We start from the raw sequence: 23,519 nt of genomic DNA, 5'->3' as shown, positions 1-23,519 counted from the left end.
ATTTCACAAAATGGACATGAAATGAACTGAATTGCACCCAAATGTAGCGGATCCGATTCGAATCAAGAAACCTGAAATCACTACCCTACTCTGCTAAAAAACTTAATCTTGAAACACTTAAAATCTAGGGCATGTTTGATCTTGTTTTGGACATTTCTTCCTGCCAAAAAAATAAATCTTAAATAAATGATTGTAACTCAATATTGATGTCCAACACCTGGATGAAGATATAATCTGTACATGGTACCCTCCTCAGTGCTGATTAAAGTGTGATGGATGCATCAAAATAACATTTACATATAGTATTTGGATACATCAAAATATTTCATTATCATCAAAGGCTCAAATTGTATTTTTTCTTTGGCTAGCACTCTGCAGAAAGACAGAACGAGCAATTTGCTATTACTCTGACCTGTATATCAGAGCACTGGTGCATAAGGAAATAGGTCAAGGCTACATTAGGGAACATGTTTGCAGGCAATCACAGGTTAAATGAGCCTTAACATATTGCATCTTCTCTACGCATCTCAAAAGCCTCAGGGTCACCCATATCAGACACACAGGCATTCAGATTTCAACTTGCACTTGAAAATGGTTGCCAAGTTCCTCTGACCTCTGGAATGGCCAAATAATCACTGTACATTTACCGTGTTGTCAAATGTTTTAACAAAATTCAAGTTAGGAAAAATTAAAATGAATCTTGAGACAAATTTAAAAATAACTTACTTTTATTTAATCTTCATTTGTACCAGCTGCTTTGATCGTGCAGGCAGAAAACAGTGTGCTACCAGGTGTCAGAGGAATGTCTCTCACCTGGTTTTGTTTGCTTCAAAATGCAACTTTATTGCAATATTCAACGAAAGTGGATATCCTGTCTGATTCTGAAAAGGTATTTAGAAGGGATGCATTCAAGAATTGAGATAAACATTTACTGACCTCAACAGAAAAAAAAAAACACACAGCACAACTTTTCAATACAAACAAGAAGTTTAAATTTCCCTGGGTAGAAAATTGAGTGGTACAGTTTTAACCAATCCATGGGCACAGCGCCACCTTGCAGTCTGGAGTCAGCATGGCATGTCCTGATCTCAAAAACTTTCGAGGTCAAAATGGCAGACGACAGGCTGGTGTAAGTCTGTATGTGTTTGTTCAGTGTGTATGTGTGTGTGTGTCTTCTCCCAAGTTCACTCCACATGGATTTGGGCAGAGTGCCCTTGACATAGTGGACAGAAAACAGAGAAAACAAAGATTGTTCAGTCTTCGTGGATGTTGAAAAGCTTGGCCACCTCATTAAGATCTGCATGTTGTTCTCCATCTTTGATTATCTACAAATACACAGACAAAACAACAAATAAATTATCTTTTTCAGAGAAACACTGAAATTAAGATGGATGGAAAAAGGAAATTATATCTCTGCTCACCTTCCTTGCGATGGGCATTCTGTTGAAGACGTTCCACAGTACAATACCAACCACCACGTTGTCCCTCAGGTAAAATATCACTCCTTTCCCATAATCCTCCTTCTGCTGGATAGGAGGTGGAGGGGCCGTTGTTTCTGCTTTCAATGTCCCGGCAACTGCCTCTGTCTCACTCTCGGAACGGATTCCGGTGCCTGTAAACAGAGAAAATGTTGTTTTTGTTTGTACTCTGCTATTGATGGTACCCAGGAAGTGTTAATCCACAAATCCATAGTAGTCTAGCTATCTACATGTCAGTAAATGTTTGTGTACCTGATTGTTCGGTTGCAGCTTTTGGTGTGTCCTTGGCTGTGGCTTTAGCAAACACTCCCACGGTGGGCAGACTGCTGTCCACTATACCGATGGCTTCATATCCTACATCTGGACCTAGATCACTCCTGAAGACAAGGACATATTGTGAGTGCTGAATAATACAACTAAAACACATTAAAAAGTGAGTCTGCTGAAGAAGTGTGGTTACCAGAACATCGACTGATGCCAATAGGGTTTGCTGGCTCCAGTCATGTTCTCTCCAGCCAGTCTGCCGCTGACCACAGCGTGATCATGATGCTCTACGCGCCGGCGGCCCAGCTTGATGTCATAGAAACATGCAGCATCTCCTGCCTAGAACACAAACACCAAAGAACCTTATTTATGTTGAAAAAATGTATGATGCAATCAGAACCAGTACAGTTCCTATGAAAACTGAACCAGCCATTCTTTAGGATCTTCTGGCTTGGTACGGTCTCTTGAATACCACCAATATCAGTAGTATTAAAAGATCTCCTCTCTTCCCTTTTGTAAGTTTTGCTGAAGAAGCCATCAGCCATACATACCACCCAGATGTTGGCGCGAGCCTGGAGCTCAGCATTAACCCGGTACCCTCCGAAATCAGAGTCCACCTCTAGCCCGGCAGATTTGGCAAGTTCCACACTAGGCTCCAAACCAACTGCTGCCACAATGTGGTCTGTCTTAATCTAAAACAACAACATAATAATCAAAAAATTACAAAAAATATAACCATATTACTTTGTAATTAGCATACAGAAGATCGGGCCAGGTTATGACTGGCTGATGGAAAAGCAGACTCACCAGGCGTCCATCCTTCAGTTTGATCTCCAATTTGTCATTTTTGTAGCTCACATTTTTCACTACAGCATCCATGATTATGTTCACACCCTCTATGAACGGTCAAAAGGTTAGTGGTTAGCTTAAACTTTTCAAAATACCTACATTTCATCTGGACATTTACAGCTAAAGGAAGTAATTTCTGTGATAAACAGAACTGGAAAAAACAAACAAATAGGTTTCAGGCAGGTTTCTCAAACACTGTCATTGAGGTGGGGGGAGTAGGATTACCTGTATCAAAGCACACGCTATTTGTTGAGCCAATGTTGCCATGTTGGGCTGCTCAAATAAATGCCCTTTATTCATTCGCTCACCTTTCCGGACTTTCTCAGTGGTCCAGTTACTCAAGTATTCAGGCAGTACTTTTCCCATGTTACCCTTCTCTGGGAACATCTGGATCACCTCTAAACCAAGGTCAGTGGCTACAGAGAGGGAGAAAGAAAGAGAGCAAGGGCAAGGAAAAAGAGAGAGGGGGAAAAGTCAGCTGCATTTTCATAAAAAAAGAAAATGTAAAAAAAACGTTCTAACATGAGAACATATAGATGCATACACGCATATATAGTGGGTATAGAAAAGAATTGCCCCCTTTAAAATAATCACATTTTGTTGCTTTGCAGCCTGAAATGAAGACAGACTCAGTTTTTGTTTTATCCAGCTGTATTTACAACTTATAACATCCAAGTGAAAGATATACCACCATGTCAGAAAAAAAAAAAGAAAAATCACTGAGTTGGAAAAAGGATCACCCCCTTGTGTCAGCATTTTGTTGAACCACCTTTTGCTTTAATTACAGCCTTTAATCTGTTGGGATATGTCTCTACTAACTTTGCACATCTAGACTTTGCAATATTTGGCCACTCTTCTCTGCAGAACTGCTCAAGTTCAGTTAATTTTGACGGTGACCATTTGTGGACTGCAGTCTTCCACACATTTTCAATGCGGTTTAAGTCTGGGCTCTGACTAGGCCATGCAAGGACATTCACCTTTTTCTCCTTCAACCACTGTGTGCTCAGTTTTGCTGTGTGCTTTGGGTCATTGTCATATTGGAAGTTAAACAGACAACTTTCTGGTAGAGGGCAGCAGATATTCCTCAAGAAATTGATGGCATTTTTCCCCATCCATTTTTCCTTCTATCCTGACAAGTGCTCCTGTGCCTGCTGCAGAGAAACACCCCCATAACAGGATATCACCACCTCCATGCTTTACTGTAGGAATGCTGTTATTTGGATGGTGAGTATTGGATTTCTGCCAGACATATAATTTAGTGTTGAGGCCAAACAATTAAATTTTAGTCTCATCTGCCTCAGAATCTTCAAGATGCGTTTTGGCAAAACTCAGTCATGACTGCATGTAGCCTTTCTCGAGGAGTGGCTTTTTTCTTGCAACCCTCCCATACAAGCCACATTTGTGGAGAATTGTTTTGTATCCATCTCCTGACTTGTCCCTGTCCACAACTTTATCCCGAGGATCTTTTGACAGTGCCTTGCCACCCATAGTTGATTGTTTGCTTCAGTTGCACCAAGGACTTAAATGCTCCAGGAAAGCTCTTTTCATGCTGAGCTAATCAAAATGACCACAGCTGATCACAGTTGAATGTCAAATGGCTTTGTGTGCCATTGAGAAGGTGATTAGCTACACCTGATTGAGTTTACAAGTCATTTTTAGGACTTGTAAAAAAAACTTTTTCCAACTCAGTGATTCTGTTTTTATTTTTTTCTGACATGTTGGTGTTTTATCTTTCACTTGGATGTTATAAGCAAGCGGCAACCTTCCGGTCTGTCTCTTGAAACCAACACCGAAGTGACTTAAACTGCAATTCATCGACTGGCCGCTAGAGACTGTTTTATTCGTTTTGTTAATAAAAGTTCTATGTTTTATATATAGGCTAATGTGAGTTTGACGTTGTATTTTGTTGTTGCATTCAAGCAATTGATGCCGAATTGCCGCTAATTCGAAAGTGAAAGTAAAATGCGCACGGTGCTTTTAAGCTATTTAAAAGCGAAGGAAAGCGAGGAAAAGAGGGATAATTCAAACGAACTAAAAACTAACAATTGCTTTATGCTGAATTGCCGCTATTTGAAAGTGAAAGTAAAATGCGCACGCCGCTTTTGCAAGCTATTTAAAAGCGAGGAAAAGCCCCTGCCCCCACGGTGATACCAGTATTATTGGTGTTGTCACACGTCGATTAACCGGTGGGAAAATGTCCTCATCGTCACAACCCTAATATATATATATATATATATATCTCTGAGTAACAGCTGAGTGTTTGGACTCACATCTGCGACCCAAGGCACATGCTAGCTCGCTACCGAGAAAACCTCCGCCAATGATGGTAATGGACTTAACCTCTCTGGAGATCTTCTCTAGAGATCTTAAATCTTCAATCTACCAAAAAGAACATATGAAAGTTAAACAGAGCTGTATATAGGGTTCTGTCCAACAGTACCTTTTGACCAACACATTTCCATTACTTTTCCAGTCACTACATTTTTTAGGATTTACAGGATAAAGACATAAAAAATAGACAGAGCCATTTTAAGTGAATAAAATATTTTACACATGACAATAACAAGAACTTTGTTTACTGCAGGAATTTCCATTTCCAATTTCCACTATTTAAAATTCCCTGAAATTTCTAGGTTTTCTAGTACTGTAGGAACAAGATATAGTTTTTGTGGTCACATAGTATGTTAATATCTAATATCTATTATCTATCCCAACACTGATGGTTGTAAAAATGTGCACTAGGCCTTTTTTTTTTATATATATATATATATATATAGTTCTCTGGTTAAAAATAAGAAGAAAAAAAAACACAAGAAATTCTTAGTGTTATGCGATATGCTAAGGCAACATTAGAGATTAGCTCAAGGGTGCCCTCCAGTGGTGTTTTGCACATTTACATTTATGCATTTGGCATCTCATGAGATGATTAGTAAAAGAGCTCTTCTTATTAAACATCTTATTCTGACTTGAATTTTTAACTGTACTGACACTAGATCGAGGTATAATTGAGGTATAATCTGATTCTGTCAACATAAAACGGCATTCACAACCCACTTGACGTGCATAATGTGATGTGTTTTTAAAAAATAGAAAATTCAGCAAGAAAAAAAAAAACACAAGGAAGGACTTTATTTTATCCATCATCTGATCAGGAAAGTTTTCAGTGTCTAAACAATTTATTGCATGTTGATAAAGAAACTTTTTTCTTTTGATTTCATGTTGACTTTAACATATTAATGGAGGATCTCATTTGAACACTACTTTTTAATTCTGCTTGTCCTGAAACCCAAAAATGTGCCATAAGACGTACTTTTCTAAAGAGGGTTGTCCTCTTCGTCACTTCCTCTCCTGCTCTGTCAATTACTTGCAGGTTCCTAGGCACCCCACCTAATACACACATATACATTTTATAAGACAACAATAGATTTTACACCTCTGCATTTGTTTTGTATATTATACATGCATTTTACCTGTGGCAATCAGGCACTTTTCATATGAGATCTCTGCACCGTCACTCAATTTGACTTTATTTCCTCTGACATCCATGTGTACCACCTACACCACGGGTACAAACACACACACACACACACACACACAAGGGTACGATGAGGACATCCACACGCACTTATGCATCCATAAAACATTTTCTCCTCTCGTGTGACCTCAGCATTATTCTGACTTATTCATGTGGAAGTTATTAAGAACACAGCTTCTCAGTAACAAGAGAGTTTCCCACCTTACGGCCCGTAAGCACAGCCACACCCCCATTCTCCACTTTAGCAAGATCCACGGGACTGACGTAGAACGAGGGAGGCTGGAAGTAAATACTAAAACAAGCATAAATAAATAAATATCACAAAAATCAACCCAAAAAAATCCAGAATTCTGAAGCAATTGTCTGAAACAAAGCCAGCACGTTAGTGTGTGTGGTCTGGTCTTAGGTGGTCTGGAATATTCTGACACACACCTCCTCTCTTTGCCATTCCATTGTTTGAAGTGCAGTGTTTCGGTGGCCTTGGGGTCATCAGAGAACCAGAGTTCTTTAGAGAGAGGAGGTCTCATGTAGGGCAATTCAGACGCCTCTGTTACAATCAACACCTGTGTAATAAACATGTACAAAACACACGCAGTTTAATATCTAGAAATATTTTACATATAGAATTCTGCAAGTGTACATCCAATGGTACATAACTTAATAAGATTTTACTAAATGTATTTTTATAGCTCTTGAAATTTATTTAAACTTTGTACACTGAGATATGAATTAAATGTTTAATTTAAATATGTAGCAATTTAATGACATTTTAGAACAATGATGTCTCACACAAGCACCCTCATCCTCATCCATTTGGGGGTTCTTAACAAACCCTGTTCTAAAAGTATTGATGATTACAATATCCTGTGAGGTTCACCATAATTCTGCCAAACTACCACCAAACTGACAGACTCACCCTGGCACCAGGGTCACGTGCCCGGATGGACCTAGCTGCAGCGAATGAAGCCGTGCCTCCACCAATCAGCAGATAGTGAGCGTGTTCAGGGACACCCGAGTGAGCAGCATTGGATTCAACGGGCTCAGCAGCAGGAGCTGGCTCAGAAACTGCAGCTGGTTAAATAAAGAGACATTTAGTTCAAACAAGCATTTATGAATAAATTGACCTGAACACTGAATTAGTGTATGCATTTAAAGGGGTCATATGATGCGATTTCAAATTTTCCTTTCTCTTTGGAGTGTTACAATATCTTGGTGCATAAAGAAGATCTGTAAAGTTGCAAAGACTAAAGCCTCAAATCCAAAGAGATATTCTTTATAAAAGTTAAGAGTCAACCACGCCTACCTAAAACGGCTCGTTCTAACACGCCCCCACATGTCTACGTCATGATGTGGGAAGATTTGCATAACGCCGCCCAAATGTTCACGCAAAGAAAGAAGGCGTAACTTTTATTCTCGCTGTAGTATTGTTGCCGCCGCCGCCATGTCGTGAAGGCGCTGTGTGTTTCGTTGTGAAAGCGAAACTACTTTGTTTGGCCTAATGTGTTTTTTTAACCTTAAACCGCATAAACACATTTCATTACACCAAATACACAAAATAATGTTCATTTTAACAAGATCATATGACCCCTTTAACATTATCTGTACAAGAATATGTAAGTGATCTCAGGAACACAGGGCTAGATGAAGGGAGAGATTAGCATTTTATTGTAATATTAGTGCAAACTGTACCCCAATAATCTGTAAACGTGGCTGAAAACTGGTCATAAATGTGTGACCTTGTACCATTAGCATTAGCCATTAGCATTACAATAGTCACACAAAACAACCATTCAAAGGAATGAAAAAACGGAGTTGCAAAGAATTTAAGGCCTTGAAAAGAAGAGAGGACAATGTGGTTTATAAAGACAAGAAAAATTAAAATGAAAATGAAACTTCAATGATAAAGGAAATAACCAACCAGACATAATTTAGTCAACTCAAATAAAAGAGCATTTGTAGCCATAAAAATCAAAAGTGTAGTAACGGAAAGTTTAGAAATAGGTGTCCATATGTGTGAATGAAGTAATTATCAGTGACATGTTTAAACTGATTCCCATCCAGTCAAAACTGGACTCTTACCACTCTCAGAAACAGGTGAAGCCTCCGGAACATGCGCAGCGATGATTACAGGTGTAGGCTCTGTTTCTTAATCCCGAAGTAAGAGGAGAGGAAAGACGTTAACCTCAGTTTCCAAAAATATTTCCTCTGTAAAAAACTGGATTTCCATGCAGATGCGTCAAGCTTACCACTCTCAACTACAGGAGCTAAGGGTTCTTCACTCTGCGTAACTACTGGAGCTTCTGCAACAGGTTCTGTTACAGAGACTTCAATGATGGATTCTGGTACAGAGGCTTCAACAACAGGCTCTGTTACTAGGGTTTCCACAATGGGTTCCGGAATAGAAGCTTCTACAATTGGTTCTTCTACAACAGGTTCAGTTTCAGTGAACTCCACAACAGCTTCTGTTACCGGACGTTCTTCAACAGGAGGTTCTGTTAGAGTTGGTTCTTCAGCAACAGGCTCTAATGCCACAGAACGAGCAAAACACAAGAATGTTTGACCGTAAAAGAAGCACCACCAAAACAATCCTCCACTCTATATTATTCGGCTCTTACCACTCTTAACAGACTCCGAAGGTAGTTCGGGAATGGATTCCAGAGGTACTGCAGCATACAGTGGGTACGGAAAGTATTCAGACCCCCTTAAATTTGACCCTAAGCACACAGCTAAAATAACGAAGGAGTGGCTTCACAACAACTCTGTGACTGTTCTTGAATGGCCCAGCCAGAGCCCTGACTTAAACCCAATTGAGCATCTCTGGAGAGACCTAAAAATGGCTGTCCACCAACGTTTACCATCCAACCTGACAGAACTGGAGAGGATCTGCAAGGAGGAATGGCAGAGGATCCCCAAATCCAGGTGTGAAAAACTTGTTGCATCTTTCCCAAAAAGACTCATGGCTGTATTAGATCAAAAGGGTGCTTCTACTAAATACTGAGCAAAGGGTCTGAATACTTAGGACCATGTGATATTTCAGTTTTTCTTTTTTAATAAATCTGCAAAAATGTCAACGATTCTGTGGTTTTCTGTCAATATGGGGTGCTGTGTGTACATTAATGAGGAAAAAAAATTTACTTAAATGATTTTAGCAAATGGCTGCAATATAACAAAGAGTGAAAAATTTAAGGGGGTCTGAATACTTTCCGTACCCACTGTATAAAGCAGGATAATTAGTAGATAACTGACTAAACGAAAAACATCCCTAGCATTTTTTCAATGCTCTAAATCCGAACATTTTCACGCTTTGATTGGTTGTAGGAGTGGTTCATTTAGGTTAGGTTCATCCAGTGAAAATGGGAAAAATAATGGATCCAGGATCAGGAATTAATTTGCAGGATGGAAAAGAGTAAAAACATAAGGAAAGGTTAAATTATGGGTGAATGTGAATGTATCAGGGTCTTCATCCACTTCCCGGCTTAGTTGCAACATCTTCTGTGTGACCTTCCATGAAAGGATCTTCCAGATTTGTGGAGGATTACCATGTTACCATGAAGATCATCATATCTTCTGAAATAGTCTCTGTACATCAGCGACTATAATGATGGACATTCTCTGGAATTTTCTCTTAGACTTCGCTACCTTTACATTCATCTCCTTCCAAGAATAAAACTCCAAAAAACTGAAAGCTCCTTCTTTGGTACTCATAGCTACTAGTTGATTCTGAGGCTGGGTCAATGTGTCAATGCAAATCAAAAAGTCCAACAGAAACTTATGGGGTACATGGGCATTAACAGAACATTTTTCCAGAACAAGTCCTGATGAGAGTTTCTCCAAAACATCATCTTCACTGTGCAAGCAGAGAACAGGACAGACAACCCAGACAAATGGATAGTCTAGCCATCAGTAAAAACCTTTCCAAACATTTTAACATGAATAAAGAAGTTTAAACAAGACAATGAGCAAGACAAGACAGCTTTTTTTCAAAACATCTGAGAGTTAGTGGGACGAGCAGAAAAAGGAGGAAAGAAAATAGTGATGGAAATGTTTGGTTGGTGACACAGACAAAGTGTGTTGCAAAATACACAACTGACAAATGAAAGACATGAAGAAGAAAAGACAAGCATCATGCATGTCCATCAACAATGAAAGAACTTCATAGAACATCACCTCTATCCAACCATTCTTGGCCCAATGGCAGAAAGAAAACTCTGGTACATTTTGCACCCCATTACCCTCTTAACTTGAAAAGGCATAGTAAGTTAAATTTAGAATAAATCCAAATGGATACTCAAGTGGTTGGGTGAGGAAAGTCAATGGAGTTACCCACAAAGCACTGTTTTACCCACAATACAAATGCTCACAGTCAAATGCCTGACAGTGAAGACAGATCACCATGTATGAGTAGAAGTGGAAGGTCACGGTGACAATTCTAAAGATGTCTGACAGTTTACATTTACAGTTCCTGGCAGATGCTTTTTAAAGTTATTTAGAGAAAAAAATGCATATAATCCAGATCTGTTAGGAGAGTTACAGACAACATTAAAGGGGTCATATGATGCCATTTTAAAGATCATTATCATAGCAAAGTCGGAATTGACCCTTTTTTTTTTTTTAGAAATAGAATTTACACAGCCAGCCTTGTAGGCTACTCTACTACGTTCACAAAACTGTCGTCCATAAAATGCGTTGCACAAATTCGAACATCTGGGTTGTGCTGTTCTGTTGTAAATAAATCATAACCAATGATTCCTAATTGCCAACAAAATACAACGTCAAACTCACTTTAGTCTATATATAAAACATAGAACTTTTATTAACAAAACAAAACAAATAAAAATACACCATGCTATAGGGCAGGCTATGCCTAATATAAAATAACAAATAACTTACATAAACTTTAAATAGCTAGCCTATACAAAACTGGAAATAAGTAGAAATGTAGAAAGTTTATTAGCAAAAAGAATAAGAAAGCTTGGAGGCACTTATTAGGTTTAGGGGGCAAACACTTTTTCACACAGGGCCATGTAGTTTTGGATTTTGTTTTCCCTTAATAATAAAAACCTTCATTTAAAACCTGCATGTTGTGTTCACTTGTGTTATCTTTTACTAATATTTAAATTTGTTTGATGATCTGAAACATTAAAGTGTGACAAACATGCAAAAAAATAAGAAATCAGGAAGGGGGCCAACACTTTTTCACACCACTGTATATTGAAACAACACAATAACTTCTAATTGAATGAGACCAGTGATTTATTATTTGGTGTGTGTTCATGTGGATAGTGTATTTACTTACTGACAGCCTCAGCTGCTTGTGGCCCTTGTTTTGGTCTATTGGCAATGTCTATCATACGCTCATTATATCTTTCCTTGTCCCCTGAGACGGTGTGGTACGCCTTTAAACACACAAACAAATAAACAACAATTACATTGAACTCTGCAAATCTAAAAGTCATCATCGCAGGACGACAAAAGCTGCATGTGACCGATCAACTAGAATGTGAGGAAGTTTATGACTGATATTAAAACAACATCATTTACTACACTGAAGAAAACTGATGCAACTTATGATCCAGAGTCTGAAATGGAACTCTGAAATGGAGACTGAAATTGAGCATAATCAAAAAAGTGTCTGCCAAATGCACATGTAAATTAACATCAACATGATTCACAAACTAACCACAACCCACATGAGCAGTACAATTCTCATATCGGAAGCAATTATCTGATGAAATATATATTTTATGCACTGACAATATGGGGCTGGGTAGGGTTACACCAGCCATTCGTAAGGTCTTACTTAAATTAGAATATAAAGTCCACACTAGAGGCTTAGTAACTACTAGCTAGTTTGTAACTAAATCTATGCATTATTCAGTGGCACCAGTTGTTCGTAAGGTAGGACGTAGCTAGAAGTTCGTAAGCTGAAGCTCTCCGTAAAGTAATGTCACATAATATGACGTTTACCCTAAGACCCAATAGAAGCCTTCAAATATGTGAGCAGAACTTGTTTAAATGCTGTTAATTTCAATTTTTCCTTTATTCTAACTTCTTTTTCCTCACATAACTAACGGTAAAAATAAGTTTCCATTAAAAACAATACTTAATCATGAATAACATTAGCCTATATGTAAGCTATATTTATATGTAAATAACATTCAGAAACTGTCATTGAAATGAATAAGGATCAATAAATACTGAAAAAAAAAATCCCATTTATTTATTATGACTGATTTTATTTGACATGCGCAATATGGACTAGGGTTGGGCCGATAGACGATGCCATTGTCCATCGCCGATGTCTGATAGACAGACATTTAAATGAAAAATGTACTCCGTGTGATTGGCTTTCGGCCCTTTGTATTAAACTATGCATACATACATGATGCTGTTTTGTTTATAGTTGTTTAAGCAACTTAATTATAATTGGTTTATAAACATTATTTTAAACATTATGCACTTTTTTCACAGATAGTCTGTTTTCTTATGTTTTGAGTGTGCATTAGTAATATTTTGCTCGATGCGCCCTCTTGTGGCCTCAGGAGAGAAGCCAAAAGCTTTTCTTCACCCTAACTGAAATGATGCATTTTAAAATTCGAATATAATTCGAATTTTGATCATATTTAAGTAAAAATGTCGAATTTAGTTTTTCAGCCATTTTGACAGCCCTAGTACTTACATAAACTCCTGTCCCCAGACATGTTGCTCCAACCAGGACATAATACAGTGTGTTTTCGCCGCCCCCTCCTGCTGGCCCTGATGACATCTGGGCTTTCTGAACCCTCTCCAGTCTTCTCCCATGCCTCAGCACTGAGAAGTCAATCATAAAAACTATATACATATATAAAATGATACATGCATGTATAATTTTCATGTATTTTATATACACAGCATATTAAATGCAAGATGCAAGTAAACTGTCTACTGTTACTGTTTAAAATAACTGTTGTAAATAATGTCAAAATAAGGATAAAATTTTCCATCGTTATTTATCATAACAAATATAATTTAGCACAAAAAATGTATAAATGTAAAAATGAAACAACATACTTATTCTAAACCGTACTTACTGACATGTATAAATTAATAAGTGGCCATACTAAAACTATTAAAAACTTCTTGATGACAAATGGGTAAAGCCTAATGGTTCCAAGGATAGTGGCAAAGATTGGAAAATATTTAAAATGACACTTAATTAGTAATTTGGGGCTCCTTAAATAGAGTAATTTAATGTCATCTAATGATTCTTGTTCTAAACATTCCTGACAAGATTTTTTGGTATACAAACTATATAGCAGTTACACTGAGTGACATTTTTTCATTCATGGGAAAATGTTTAAACAGGACACATTTTAATGTACGAAAAAAAATGTAAAGCTGCTTTATTTCCCAAGAATATATGTCTGTAATCAAATACTTTTCTATTTTTCAGGGTCTCGCGAGTTTTTTTTTTTTAGCTTCAGGACATAAAACATTTTCGATATTTTGTGATTTTTTTTCAACTTGAAAATGAAATGGATTGCACTACTTTTAGTCGTTTAGTGTATGATGCCCAGTTTTTTTCTGTAACAATTTACGAGCGTTTGCGTGTATGATACCTAATGTTTATTTTTTATTTGTTCAGAACTGTAAAGTGTAAAAATCTGTGAAGTCGCGTAGTGTATTCCATAGCTAATAGACATCATCTTGCGACTCAAAATGGTTACTACGACAACCAAATGTAAAATAATAATAATTATAATAAAATGAAACCTGTATCGGAGAAAATTATACATTTTAAGTCTAAAGTCTATTTAACCAGTATTTAAAATCAACATTTAAATGTCCGTGTATTTATTTAGTTGGTAAACCCGTGTAGTAAACCGTAAAGTATATAACAGTTAGTCAACCGGTCATTATTGTAAAATAGACAGCGTCATGGAGCTGTCAGAGCCACAAGCGTGTGAGAGGCAGACTTGATGTTCACCGACCTTGGCCCAAAAATTACTGCAGCTCTTCGTGCAGTCCTGCATTAACCCATACAAGCGGTTTCGTTACTAATAGTCATTTTGACAGAATTCCCATATTGCGTTTCTCTGCTGAAAATGCGCAGTGTGACCGCAGACAGCACTGAATGAAACTTCAAGTGTGTATCTACTCAATACTACTCACTACTTGTTAGTTAACTATCTACATGGTCAAATAAAGTACCTAGCATCTGGACAGCACACTACAGCACGCACCAAACTGGACTTTTATCCTACCGGCGCCTGGACTTGTGTTTCCATAGAAATTGTGCAAGCCTTTCTGCTAGAAATGAAGTTCACAAACGATTAGCAGAGCCACAGACTTCTGCCGCTTTTTTCAACTTGCCTGATTTTCTCGCATTCTGCAGACACAGAGTGGATGAGGCCCGGACCAGCGGAGCCAGTTTATTCCATACTGTCTTGCACTTAAACATCGCAGCTCTGCTGTGCTTTTCAGTAAGACAGCCTGGGGAAGTTCACAGCTACGCTCACCGTGCAGCTCTAGCACAAGGCCGGAGACCTTCTCAGGTCACACAGCTCCTGCAGGCGCTTCCGGTTTCGGCTGACGGCCCGCCCTCTTTCTGCACTGATTGGCTGCGGCACTGACAAATTTGTGAGTGATTGGTTAGATTTTCTGTCAGTTATAATTTGTCAGCGTTGCTCAATTGCCGATTGGTTATTTGTGGGGTACGCCTTAACGACGCCACAGGTCGTGTGACGAGAGACCGCCCAGTTAACGTCCCACTGTATTCAAGGTATATAGATTGATCTTTCTTTCCATTTTTAGCTTTATAACTGGCGTTTCAGCCATTTATACATTCTAAATGACTTGAATTATTTAAAAAAATATTTTTTTTCTTCTTTGCATTAAAATCTTTTGTAAAAAAGATTGGGGTCAGTAATTTTTTCTTTCTTTTTTTTTTTTTAAATAATACTTTTATTTTTTGCTTTGCATTAAAATCTTTCGTAAAAAAAGATTGGGGTCAGTCATTTTTTTCTTTCTTTTTTTGAAAGAAATTAATACTTTTATTTAGCAAGGATGTGTTAAATTGATTTAAAAAAGTGATAGTATAGACATATATTGTTAGAAAACGATTTCTATTTTGAATACATGCTGTTCTTTTTAACTTTTTATTCATCAAAGAATCCTGAATAAAGTATCACAGTGTCCAAAAAAAATATTAAGCAGCACATCTGTTTTTTAGCATGTGACATTGGAGATTGGAGTAATGGCTGATGAAAATTCAGCAATGCATCACAGAAAAAATTACATTTTAAAGTATATTAAAATAAAATTTAAAAAACATTATTTTGAAGTTGTAATAATATTTCACAATTTTACTCTTTTTTATTCTGTATTTTTGATCAAATAAATGCAACCTTGATAAGCACAAATGACTTATAAAAAAACAACAACACCAAAAATCTTACTGATCCCCCTTGTGCCCTGTATTAAAGGCGCAATATGTAATTGCCACTAGAGGGCGCGTATTCAAAACAAACAAAGGCATAGTTTGATGATGCTGTGACTGAGTGTGGAATCATGGGAGCTGTCGTCTTCATCCCCACAGCCGAAGCAATCCGATGGGACTCAAGCAGAAATCATGTTTATCGATGAGCTAATGTATTAAAGATTTATTAACGTCGTAGTATGAAGCAGAGTGAGGCGGAAAGCCGTCGAAGCAAAACGAGCGCGACACAGGGCTCGAAAGCAGCGGAACTTTTATTATGCCACAGTCGACCACTTCTGCTCCTTCCGGAAAGCAGCGGAAGTAAGCAGCGCTGTTTTATCATACTAGATACATTTGAACGTTCTGTTATAATGCTACTCTGTGTGGTCATCACCGGTGTTTCCATGTTTTCTACAAAACAAAACCGGAAATCGAGGGTGTATGACGTCATTGGCAGGCGACACAATAGACACGGTCCGTGTCACTAGTTAAAATTGCTTATTTCTCTGGATTTAAACATTCTTCGAAACATTTGGGATAATGTAAGTACACAAGTCAGCGAAATATATAAAACTGTTCTAGTGGTTTTTGGATATTTTAATGAAAAAATCTGACATATTGTGCCTTTAACACATATAGTGCATGGTACAAAACAATGAAAAAGCAGCATTAACAACAGTGGCGCTGCAAACACCCCCCAGTTTTCAGATCACTCATACGCCCCTGATTTCCCACATGCAATCACACTTGATAGAAAGCGGGGCGGTGCCGTGACCGCGGGACTTTCCAGCGAGGAAAACAAAACTGACATGCGGAAGAGCCCTGAACAGCGCACAGACCTTTGACTCCTTCAGGATACCACAGGACAAAACTGCTTTCTCTCTCTGTCATGCGAACATTCTGTAAAACACTGTCGGAACATGACATCAAACTTACAAATCAGCCCCAATTATAGCCAGCTGGACGAAAACTTATCTGAAAACAAAACTGCAAAAGGGCAGTATATATTCTTCTTGATTCTGACTTTAATATTAAGCACGGAGACGTTTATCACGGCTTTTCTTCTTTATGACTTCTCCAAGGATGTTCACAGAGTGAGTTAAATCGTATAATCTTACATTATTAACATCTTTAAACAAATATTGTTATTTATACAAAGAATATGATTCTATAATTCGTTAAATAAGTTTTTTTTTACTTTAAAAGACTCGTGAAACAGGCAAAGATGGAGGGTATCCAATCCACTGCCTCTCCACAGATCTTACCCAACCGACAAATCAAGCAGGTATCGCAAGCTGTGACTTGTTCAATCAAGAACTGAAACAAACCGCACAGCAGGTATTTAAAACTGCTTCAAGACCTAAATACATTTTGTGATAGTGAGAAATATAAGATGTTCCATAATAAAACTAGATTCCTTTTTGAACAGAGACTGTTGATGGACATACAGAATTATGTACTGGAAACATTAGGAGGTAAAAGAAATACATTTATGTATGTATGTTTGTTTGTTTATTTAGTGGTAGCCTGCATACCCTTACGAAATAAAATAAACTTGAAGTATACTACTTTTTGGTAAGGGTAGCCTACTGCTGCTATGCCCGTGAACGCAACTAACTTGTAATCTAACTCTTGCGGTAGTAAAACGTTAAACTTGAAAACGACTTTTAAACTTTATGCCTGCATATGTAAAAATAATATAGCTAATTTGTGAAGTCAGACCCCGCACCCCCACAGTTCGCGCCCTGATTCAAGCATTGTATTTAATCGAAAGTGTGTTCTTGGACTTTACAGAACATAACGTCACTGAGATTTTCAAACCAGCTGTGCATGTCGGGGCAAAACAAGAGCTTAAACAATATCAAAGGCTGCAGAAAAATGGTAAGATCTTCCCCACAGCTTACATTGTTCAAGATAAAGTGGTTAAGTTTACTAAGTGTTTTTTTTTTTTTACTTTCTGCAGACGGAGTTCCTGCACTGGATCGTATACAGTGGGACAACATGAACGGCCAATTCAGTCAGGAGGGGTTAATGCGCCTGAGTCCCGATGGAGAAATAACGGTGCCACACGACGGAATTTACTTCGTTTTCTCTCAGGTTAATTTCGAAACACAATTAGGACAGATTGTGCACTTTACGCAGTACTTATACAAGACAACAGCATCCTATCCACGACCAGTGATGCTCGCAAAATCTGTAGTGACTCCCTGCGTGAGCGTAAACTCTAGTGTACAGCTTTATTCCAGCCATCAGGGGGCGCTGTTCCGCTTAGAAAAGGGCGACAGGCTCTCCTTGTACGTGCTGAATATAAGCGCCGTGCGTTTCCCACAGGAAGCCACTTACTTCGGGGCATTCATGATTAACTAAGCAAAACAGCAGCATTTTGTTTCAGATGATTTCTTACAGAGATGTTATATTTGTCATTTGTTTTCCAGATATATATTAATACAATGTATGTATACTGAGATGATGAATAACATTTTTATCCACTTCAAGACAAAAATAACTTGTTTTGTTTTGTTTTTTTGGTGCAGTTTTAATGCAATGTTTATTATAAATTAAAGCCCTTTGTATACTGAAATTACAAATGACAGTTTATTTTATTGACATCAAGACTAAATAAAATTTTTTACATTTATTTGTGCACTGTTTTAATTAAATGTTTATTGTACATTAAAGTTTATATGTGAATTATATGTTTTAGTCCTGTTGTTGTAAGTGTAGGTGTTTTTCATCAACAGCCAAAACAGCTCAAAAGCAGTGTAAGAGAATTGCATGTAATTTATTAAAGAAATTAAAGAAAGTTATGATTACACACAGATTTCTTAAATGATACTGATCCTGTAAGACTATGCTTAGTTTATCAATGGAAAAAATGTTTAGTTATACAGTGGTGTGAAAAAGTGTTGGCCCCCTTCCTGATTTCTTTTTTTTTTGCATGTTTGTCACAATTTAATGTTTCAGATCATCAAACAAATTTAAATATTAGTAAAAGATAACACAAGTTTTAAATTAAGGTTTTTATTATTAAGGGAAAACAAAATCCAAAACTACGTGGCCCTGTGTGAAAAAGTGTTTGCCCCCTAAACCTAATAACTGGTTGGGCCACCCTTAGCAGCAACAACTGCAATCAAGCGTTTGCGATAACTTGCAATGAGTCTGTTACAGCGCTGTGGAGGAATTTTGGTCCACTCATCTATGCAGAATTGTTGTAATTCAGCCACATTGGAGGGTTTTCGAGCATGAACCGCCTTTTTAAGGTCATGCCACAGCATCTCAATAGGATTCAGGTCAGGACTTTGACTAGGCCACTCCAAAGTCTTCATTTTGTTTTTCTTCAGCCATTCAGAGGTGGACTTGCTGGTGTGTTTTGGATCATTGTCCTGCTGCAGAACCCAAGTTCGCTTCCGCTTGAGGTCACGAACAGATGGCAAGACATTCTCCTTCAGGATGTTTTGGTAAACAGCAGAATTCATGGTTCACTTCTTCACACAGGGCCATGTAGTTTTGGATTTTGTTTTCCCTTAATAATAAAAACCTTCATTTAAAAAACTGCATGTTGTGTTTACTTGTGTTATCTTTGACTAATATTTAAATTTGTTTGATGATCTGAAACATTAAAGTATGACAAACATGCAAAAAAATAAGAAATCAGGAAGGGGGCCAACACTTTTTCACACCACTGTATATTATTCATATTCTTGTCTCTTATAGTATTTAGCATAGTAAACAGAAAAAAGTTATAAAATACAAAATAATAAAATCATTCAAAAAAAATTCTGTTTACATGGTTAAATGTGGTGCACATACTCTTAAAATCCAATACAACAAATATGGGAAAAGCGAGGTGAATATAGACTATCATGTCATTGATTTTCTCTAGAATGTCAATGACAAGATTTTCTCTTCTCCTTCAGGTGAAAGATGAGGATGTTTAGCCTGTTTTCTTCTGTTTAGAAGCACCAGTCTGACCCTGGGGAATGAAGTGAGAGCTGTATTTAATAAATATTTTATATTCAAAATGTTGGTAAATGCAGATTGACAAACTTTACAGAAATCACAAGGCTGTTAGGCTATGTTTAATTATACAACAGAGACATTTTAGTTTAAGAAGTTGCAGATCTGCAACAGAACAATATTCAGTTGTGAATGTTTCAGTTTTTGACATATAACGTACACTGCACAGAATTATAATCCATTTCTGTTATGAAAAAAAACGTTCTGACCTTCGGGGCTTTGAAAATAAGAAGCTTCCTAAGGGTGAACTGGGGCTGAGGGGTCATCTTTGCATCTATTATTTATATCATTGATCATTTCTACTATGCCCTCATTATGGCTTACATCGTTATTGGCATTAATGAGGATCCTCAAGATGTCCTGGCCTCTAAAATTAGAGGAAGAAACAATTTTACATATAAACTCTGACAAAGAGACGTAAAATGAAGTGTTACTGCATGCAGCAATAACTTAAGGTGGATGCTCACTGTTCACTTCCTTCTTTTAAATGCATGATCCACCATGATCCACTGGATTTATCACGGATTGACAGATATCCCTCCACAGTGGACAAGGCAATCAGAAAATCTGAATCTTTGGGAATGCTGTATGATACATTGCCAGATTTCTTCATACGACTTGCACCAGCACCATGTGTAACCACCACTTTACTCTGCATCTGAAGCCCTCTACATGCCTGGATAATGAACACTTTAGGTTTGCCAATAAGAGCGGGGCAGTTGACTCCATCAAATGGGGAGGTTATGTCATTTAGGGGGCATATTTGCTCATCACATCCCTCAACACCAGTCTTATTTCCATGACTCATCACACAACAGACAAAGCAGTCTCCATGCCGATCATCTTTACTGTATAGAGTCATAAGCTCTTTTATTTGGTCTGCAGTCTTGTCTTCCTTGACTTCAACCAGAAAGCCCAAAAATTCAAATAAGTCCTTCAGAGAATCTGAGAATTTCTCATGTTATGATCTATGTATGGTTATTTTATAAGCTTGACGTTTTTATGCTTTTCTTTTATGTATTTCTCAGTGAGATGTGGACAAAGTCCTCAGGCCGGACTCAAGCACAAAGACATGATGCTGAGACAGAATTAATCTCTCATTGACCCTGATTTTACAATTGCACAACTTACAGTATTTGAGTGTACTGTAACATGCTATTCATTTAGAGTGTTATTTGACCTTTTTGTCCTTTGCAGTTGGACTGCAGTATTTTTGTAGTATCCAAGTGCTGAATATATATAAACATTCTAGTACTATTCAATATTCAGCACTATTCTTGCAGTGGGCCTATACAATATATTCACCTTAATCAGTTGCAATTACTATACTTTTTTACAGAATTGCAAAATTGTTTACTCAATACAATATACTTTTTTCTGTAATGTTCTGGATGATGTGTTCTCCATTTTCCTCTGTAGTGTCTAATGAATGCTGAATTTGAAATGAAAAACATTTGAGGGATTCTAAAGATGGTTCATAAAAAAATGGTAAAGAATCTTTTTTTTCTTGACAACCTCCAATTAACGTTGCAGCTAAGTGCTTACAAGTTCCTGACACCTCTCTACTGGTATCTTGACCCATTCCTTAAGAAAGCTTCCAGATCACTGATAATATTTAGTTTTCATGTTACCACTTTCTTCAAATCACACCAAATATTTTAAATGAGATTTAAATCTGGAGACTGAGCAGGCCACTCAAGAACATTCTACGACCGATCCCTGAACCAAGCTTCAAGTCTATGCACCGAAGGCATCACAATCTTTGACAAAATGGCCTGTTACTTCAAAGAATCCATGTCCATCATACAGTCAAGATTTCACTTCCTATAAAAGCAAAGCAACCCCATAACAGGACTGGCCCACCTCCATGTTTGACCGTTGTGACAGTATTCTTATGCTCATAAGCCTTGCCTTTTTTGCACCAGACATACCGCTGATCCATGGATGCAAAAATGTCCAGTTTGGTCACATCACTGCATAAAACAATCCTCCAGAACTCCTTTCATCAGGTAATCCTGCAAGTCTTGGCAGTAAATCAAAGGTTTTTCTCAGTTACTCTAATCAAACTATTTATTCTATACATTTATTTTTCTTCACAGCCCTCAAAGGTTTTCTGGTACAACACATCTGAAACTTTTAAAGCTGTCTCTAGGAATTTTTAGACTCTTGGAAATCTTCGTGTAGCCAGACTTTCTAATGTCTAATTTTGAGTTGGCCATATTTACTACTCATCTTTAGCACATGCACGGGCTAAATGTATGTATGTGTAACCGCTCAAGCTAATTCAGTTATAGAGTTTATAGAGTTTCTAAAAGCTTAATTGTTTTAACAACTTTGTACCCTACCATCCAAATAAATTAACTTAAAACAGCAATGTTGAATAATTATATCTGTATAAAAAGAAATCCTACAACTCAAAAATATTACATTATATATTGACATTATCACTTCTAATATGCCACTAAACTGTTTTATATAAGGGGTATATGGACTACTTCTATTATGCTTTTCCATACCTAGTGATTGAATTGAATGGTGACTGAGGAAATTGACAATTTCATTTTAAAATTAAAAGCTGCGGTTTCTTTTTTCTTCTTTGTAGCAGCTGTACAAAGACAAATCACAAAATTTAAATCAAATTCTGCCAGCAACACTGGACTGTATGTAACATGTAGTTATGAATTTATTTAAAGTTGTCTAGAAAGGCAAGCGTTGCAGAGCACAAGATGGACAAAAGCTAATCGCTACTTTAGAAAAGGTCACTGCTGGGTAAAATACAAAAGAGAAGAAATTAATAAAAAGGAAAAATAGGGCTATACAAAGCTGAATGTCCAGCCTGGAGCTATTTCCATGCACAGATAAACCCTCATACATAGATGAAGAATCTTCAGTAAGAAATCATAAGCATAAGGGTTCCTTTACCCCAACACTGGGCTCAATTCGTTTCTGGAAACAGTCCCTTAAGGCTCCTGCTGGAGATGGGAGATCTTACAGAGTAACTTCAAACGTACACTTCAACCTGTTTAAAACATTTGCCTACACAAATTCATTTGTGAATGTGAAATGCATACACAGGTCCTACAAAACCACAATTTGCACTTAAAAATATCATACAGTATGTAAAAAAAACAAAAAACAAAGAAAGATGTTTGGCTGGTGGTCTCAGAATCTGCGGCGTTTGTTGGGGCCAAAGTCAACAGGAGGTCCAGGACGAGGGAAGGGAAGAGGGAGACCACCTGGATTACCAGCAGGCCCCTGCTGATAGACAGAAGCTTACATACTGTACACTTTGTATGTTGAACTGAAAGTTGTCATTAGGGCCTTTCGCACCACAGGAACCTTTTAGGGCCTTTCGCACCGCAGGAACCTTTTCATAGTACCAGAACTACTTGTGGAACTACCCACTTTTTGGCGTTTTCGCACCGCCGGAAATGGGAGCGATTTTAGTACCGGACTGCCTTTTTCGAGAACCAAATTAGCTCCTACTCCGGAGCGGGGTCTAACCAGCACAACTGGTACTACCCGTGACGTAAGTATGTGTCCTCCATCCTCCTGTTGTTAATGTTGTTTTTCTTTGTTTCCGTTGTTGAACGCCGCGCACAAATGACGTCGCTGTTCTGGAACTAAAGCGGTGCGAAAGGCCCTAATGTGTGTTGAGAAATCTGTACCTCACTTGAAGCCAAGCTGGCAGCTCCTGCTGTTGTGGTATTTCCACCCATTGGGTTCCTGTTCATGGCCATTCCCTGACCTTTCACCCCAAGAGAGAAAAAGCAATGTCAAGTTCAAATGGGTTAAAAAAAACAAAACAAAATAAAACAAAGAAAGAACATATCTAGTATTTTATATTGCCGACCTGGAAATGAGACCTACATCTTAAAGGATTAGTTCACCCAAAAATTTAAATTAGCCCATAAATTAC

General features: G+C 37.6%; 4 protein-coding genes across 7 annotated transcripts in view; 1 reads left to right on the top strand and 3 right to left on the bottom strand.

The window, feature by feature from the left end:
• Positions 1 to 710: 710 nt before the first annotated feature.
• aifm1 (apoptosis inducing factor mitochondrion associated 1) lies at positions 711 to 14,677 on the bottom strand. 2 transcript variants are annotated; one of them, XM_016476250.1, is made up of 18 exons: positions 14,479 to 14,677; positions 12,806 to 12,936; positions 11,423 to 11,522; positions 8,373 to 8,648; positions 8,206 to 8,271; positions 7,043 to 7,197; positions 6,559 to 6,689; positions 6,328 to 6,418; positions 6,062 to 6,146; positions 5,902 to 5,978; positions 4,862 to 4,970; positions 2,900 to 3,007; positions 2,550 to 2,638; positions 2,294 to 2,434; positions 1,939 to 2,081; positions 1,731 to 1,855; positions 1,422 to 1,612; positions 711 to 1,325 (listed from the first exon to the last, which is right to left on the bottom strand). In XM_016476250.1, exons 1-18 carry the CDS (start codon positions 14,564 to 14,566, stop codon positions 1,254 to 1,256), a joined length of 2,178 nt encoding a protein of 725 aa, XP_016331736.1. In that variant the 5' UTR covers positions 14,567 to 14,677; the 3' UTR covers positions 711 to 1,253. The 2 variants fall into 2 exon arrangements, with proteins under 2 accessions (XP_016331736.1, XP_016331737.1); XM_016476251.1 differs by lacking the exons at positions 8,206 to 8,271; positions 8,373 to 8,648 and having other exon boundaries at positions 14,479 to 14,676.
• A 1,666-nt stretch (positions 14,678 to 16,343) lies between these two features.
• On the top strand, positions 16,344 to 18,221 carry tnfsf10l4 (tumor necrosis factor (ligand) superfamily, member 10 like 4). Its single transcript, XM_016476221.1, has 5 exons — positions 16,344 to 16,677; positions 16,790 to 16,921; positions 17,013 to 17,058; positions 17,378 to 17,464; positions 17,547 to 18,221. The coding sequence occupies exons 1-5, from the start codon at positions 16,504 to 16,506 to the stop codon at positions 17,948 to 17,950; spliced, it is 843 nt and encodes a 280-aa protein (XP_016331707.1). The 5' UTR covers positions 16,344 to 16,503; the 3' UTR covers positions 17,951 to 18,221.
• A 1,434-nt stretch (positions 18,222 to 19,655) lies between these two features.
• LOC107680357 (caspase-8-like) lies at positions 19,656 to 21,542 on the bottom strand. The gene is given in 4 exon segments (XM_016476215.1): positions 19,656 to 19,884; positions 19,886 to 19,967; positions 20,068 to 20,545; positions 21,464 to 21,542. Coding segments are annotated over 4 exon segments (786 nt in total). The 3' UTR covers positions 19,656 to 19,737.
• A 717-nt stretch (positions 21,543 to 22,259) lies between these two features.
• Positions 22,260 to 23,519, bottom strand: part of nono (non-POU domain containing, octamer-binding) — a 13,251-nt gene continuing 11,991 nt past the window's right edge. For 2 of the 3 annotated variants that reach the window (XM_016476274.1, XM_016476276.1), the window contains 2 exons: positions 23,269 to 23,348; positions 22,260 to 22,858 (listed from right to left, as the gene is read on the bottom strand). In XM_016476274.1, the coding sequence (XP_016331760.1) occupies positions 22,763 to 22,858; positions 23,269 to 23,348 (176 nt within the window). In that variant the 3' untranslated portion in view covers positions 22,260 to 22,762. The remainder of the gene's footprint in view (positions 22,859 to 23,268; positions 23,349 to 23,519) is intronic. The other variant, XM_016476275.1, reaches the window with a different exon arrangement.

The sequence above is a fragment of the Sinocyclocheilus anshuiensis genome, unplaced genomic scaffold (assembly GCF_001515605.1).
Source record: "Sinocyclocheilus anshuiensis isolate Anshui unplaced genomic scaffold, SAMN03320099.WGS_v1.1 scaffold1262, whole genome shotgun sequence".
Classification (NCBI taxonomy): Eukaryota; Metazoa; Chordata; class Actinopteri; order Cypriniformes; family Cyprinidae; genus Sinocyclocheilus; species Sinocyclocheilus anshuiensis.
Note: the sequence above shows the minus strand (reverse complement) of the source record. Positions and strands in the feature narration are given on the sequence as shown.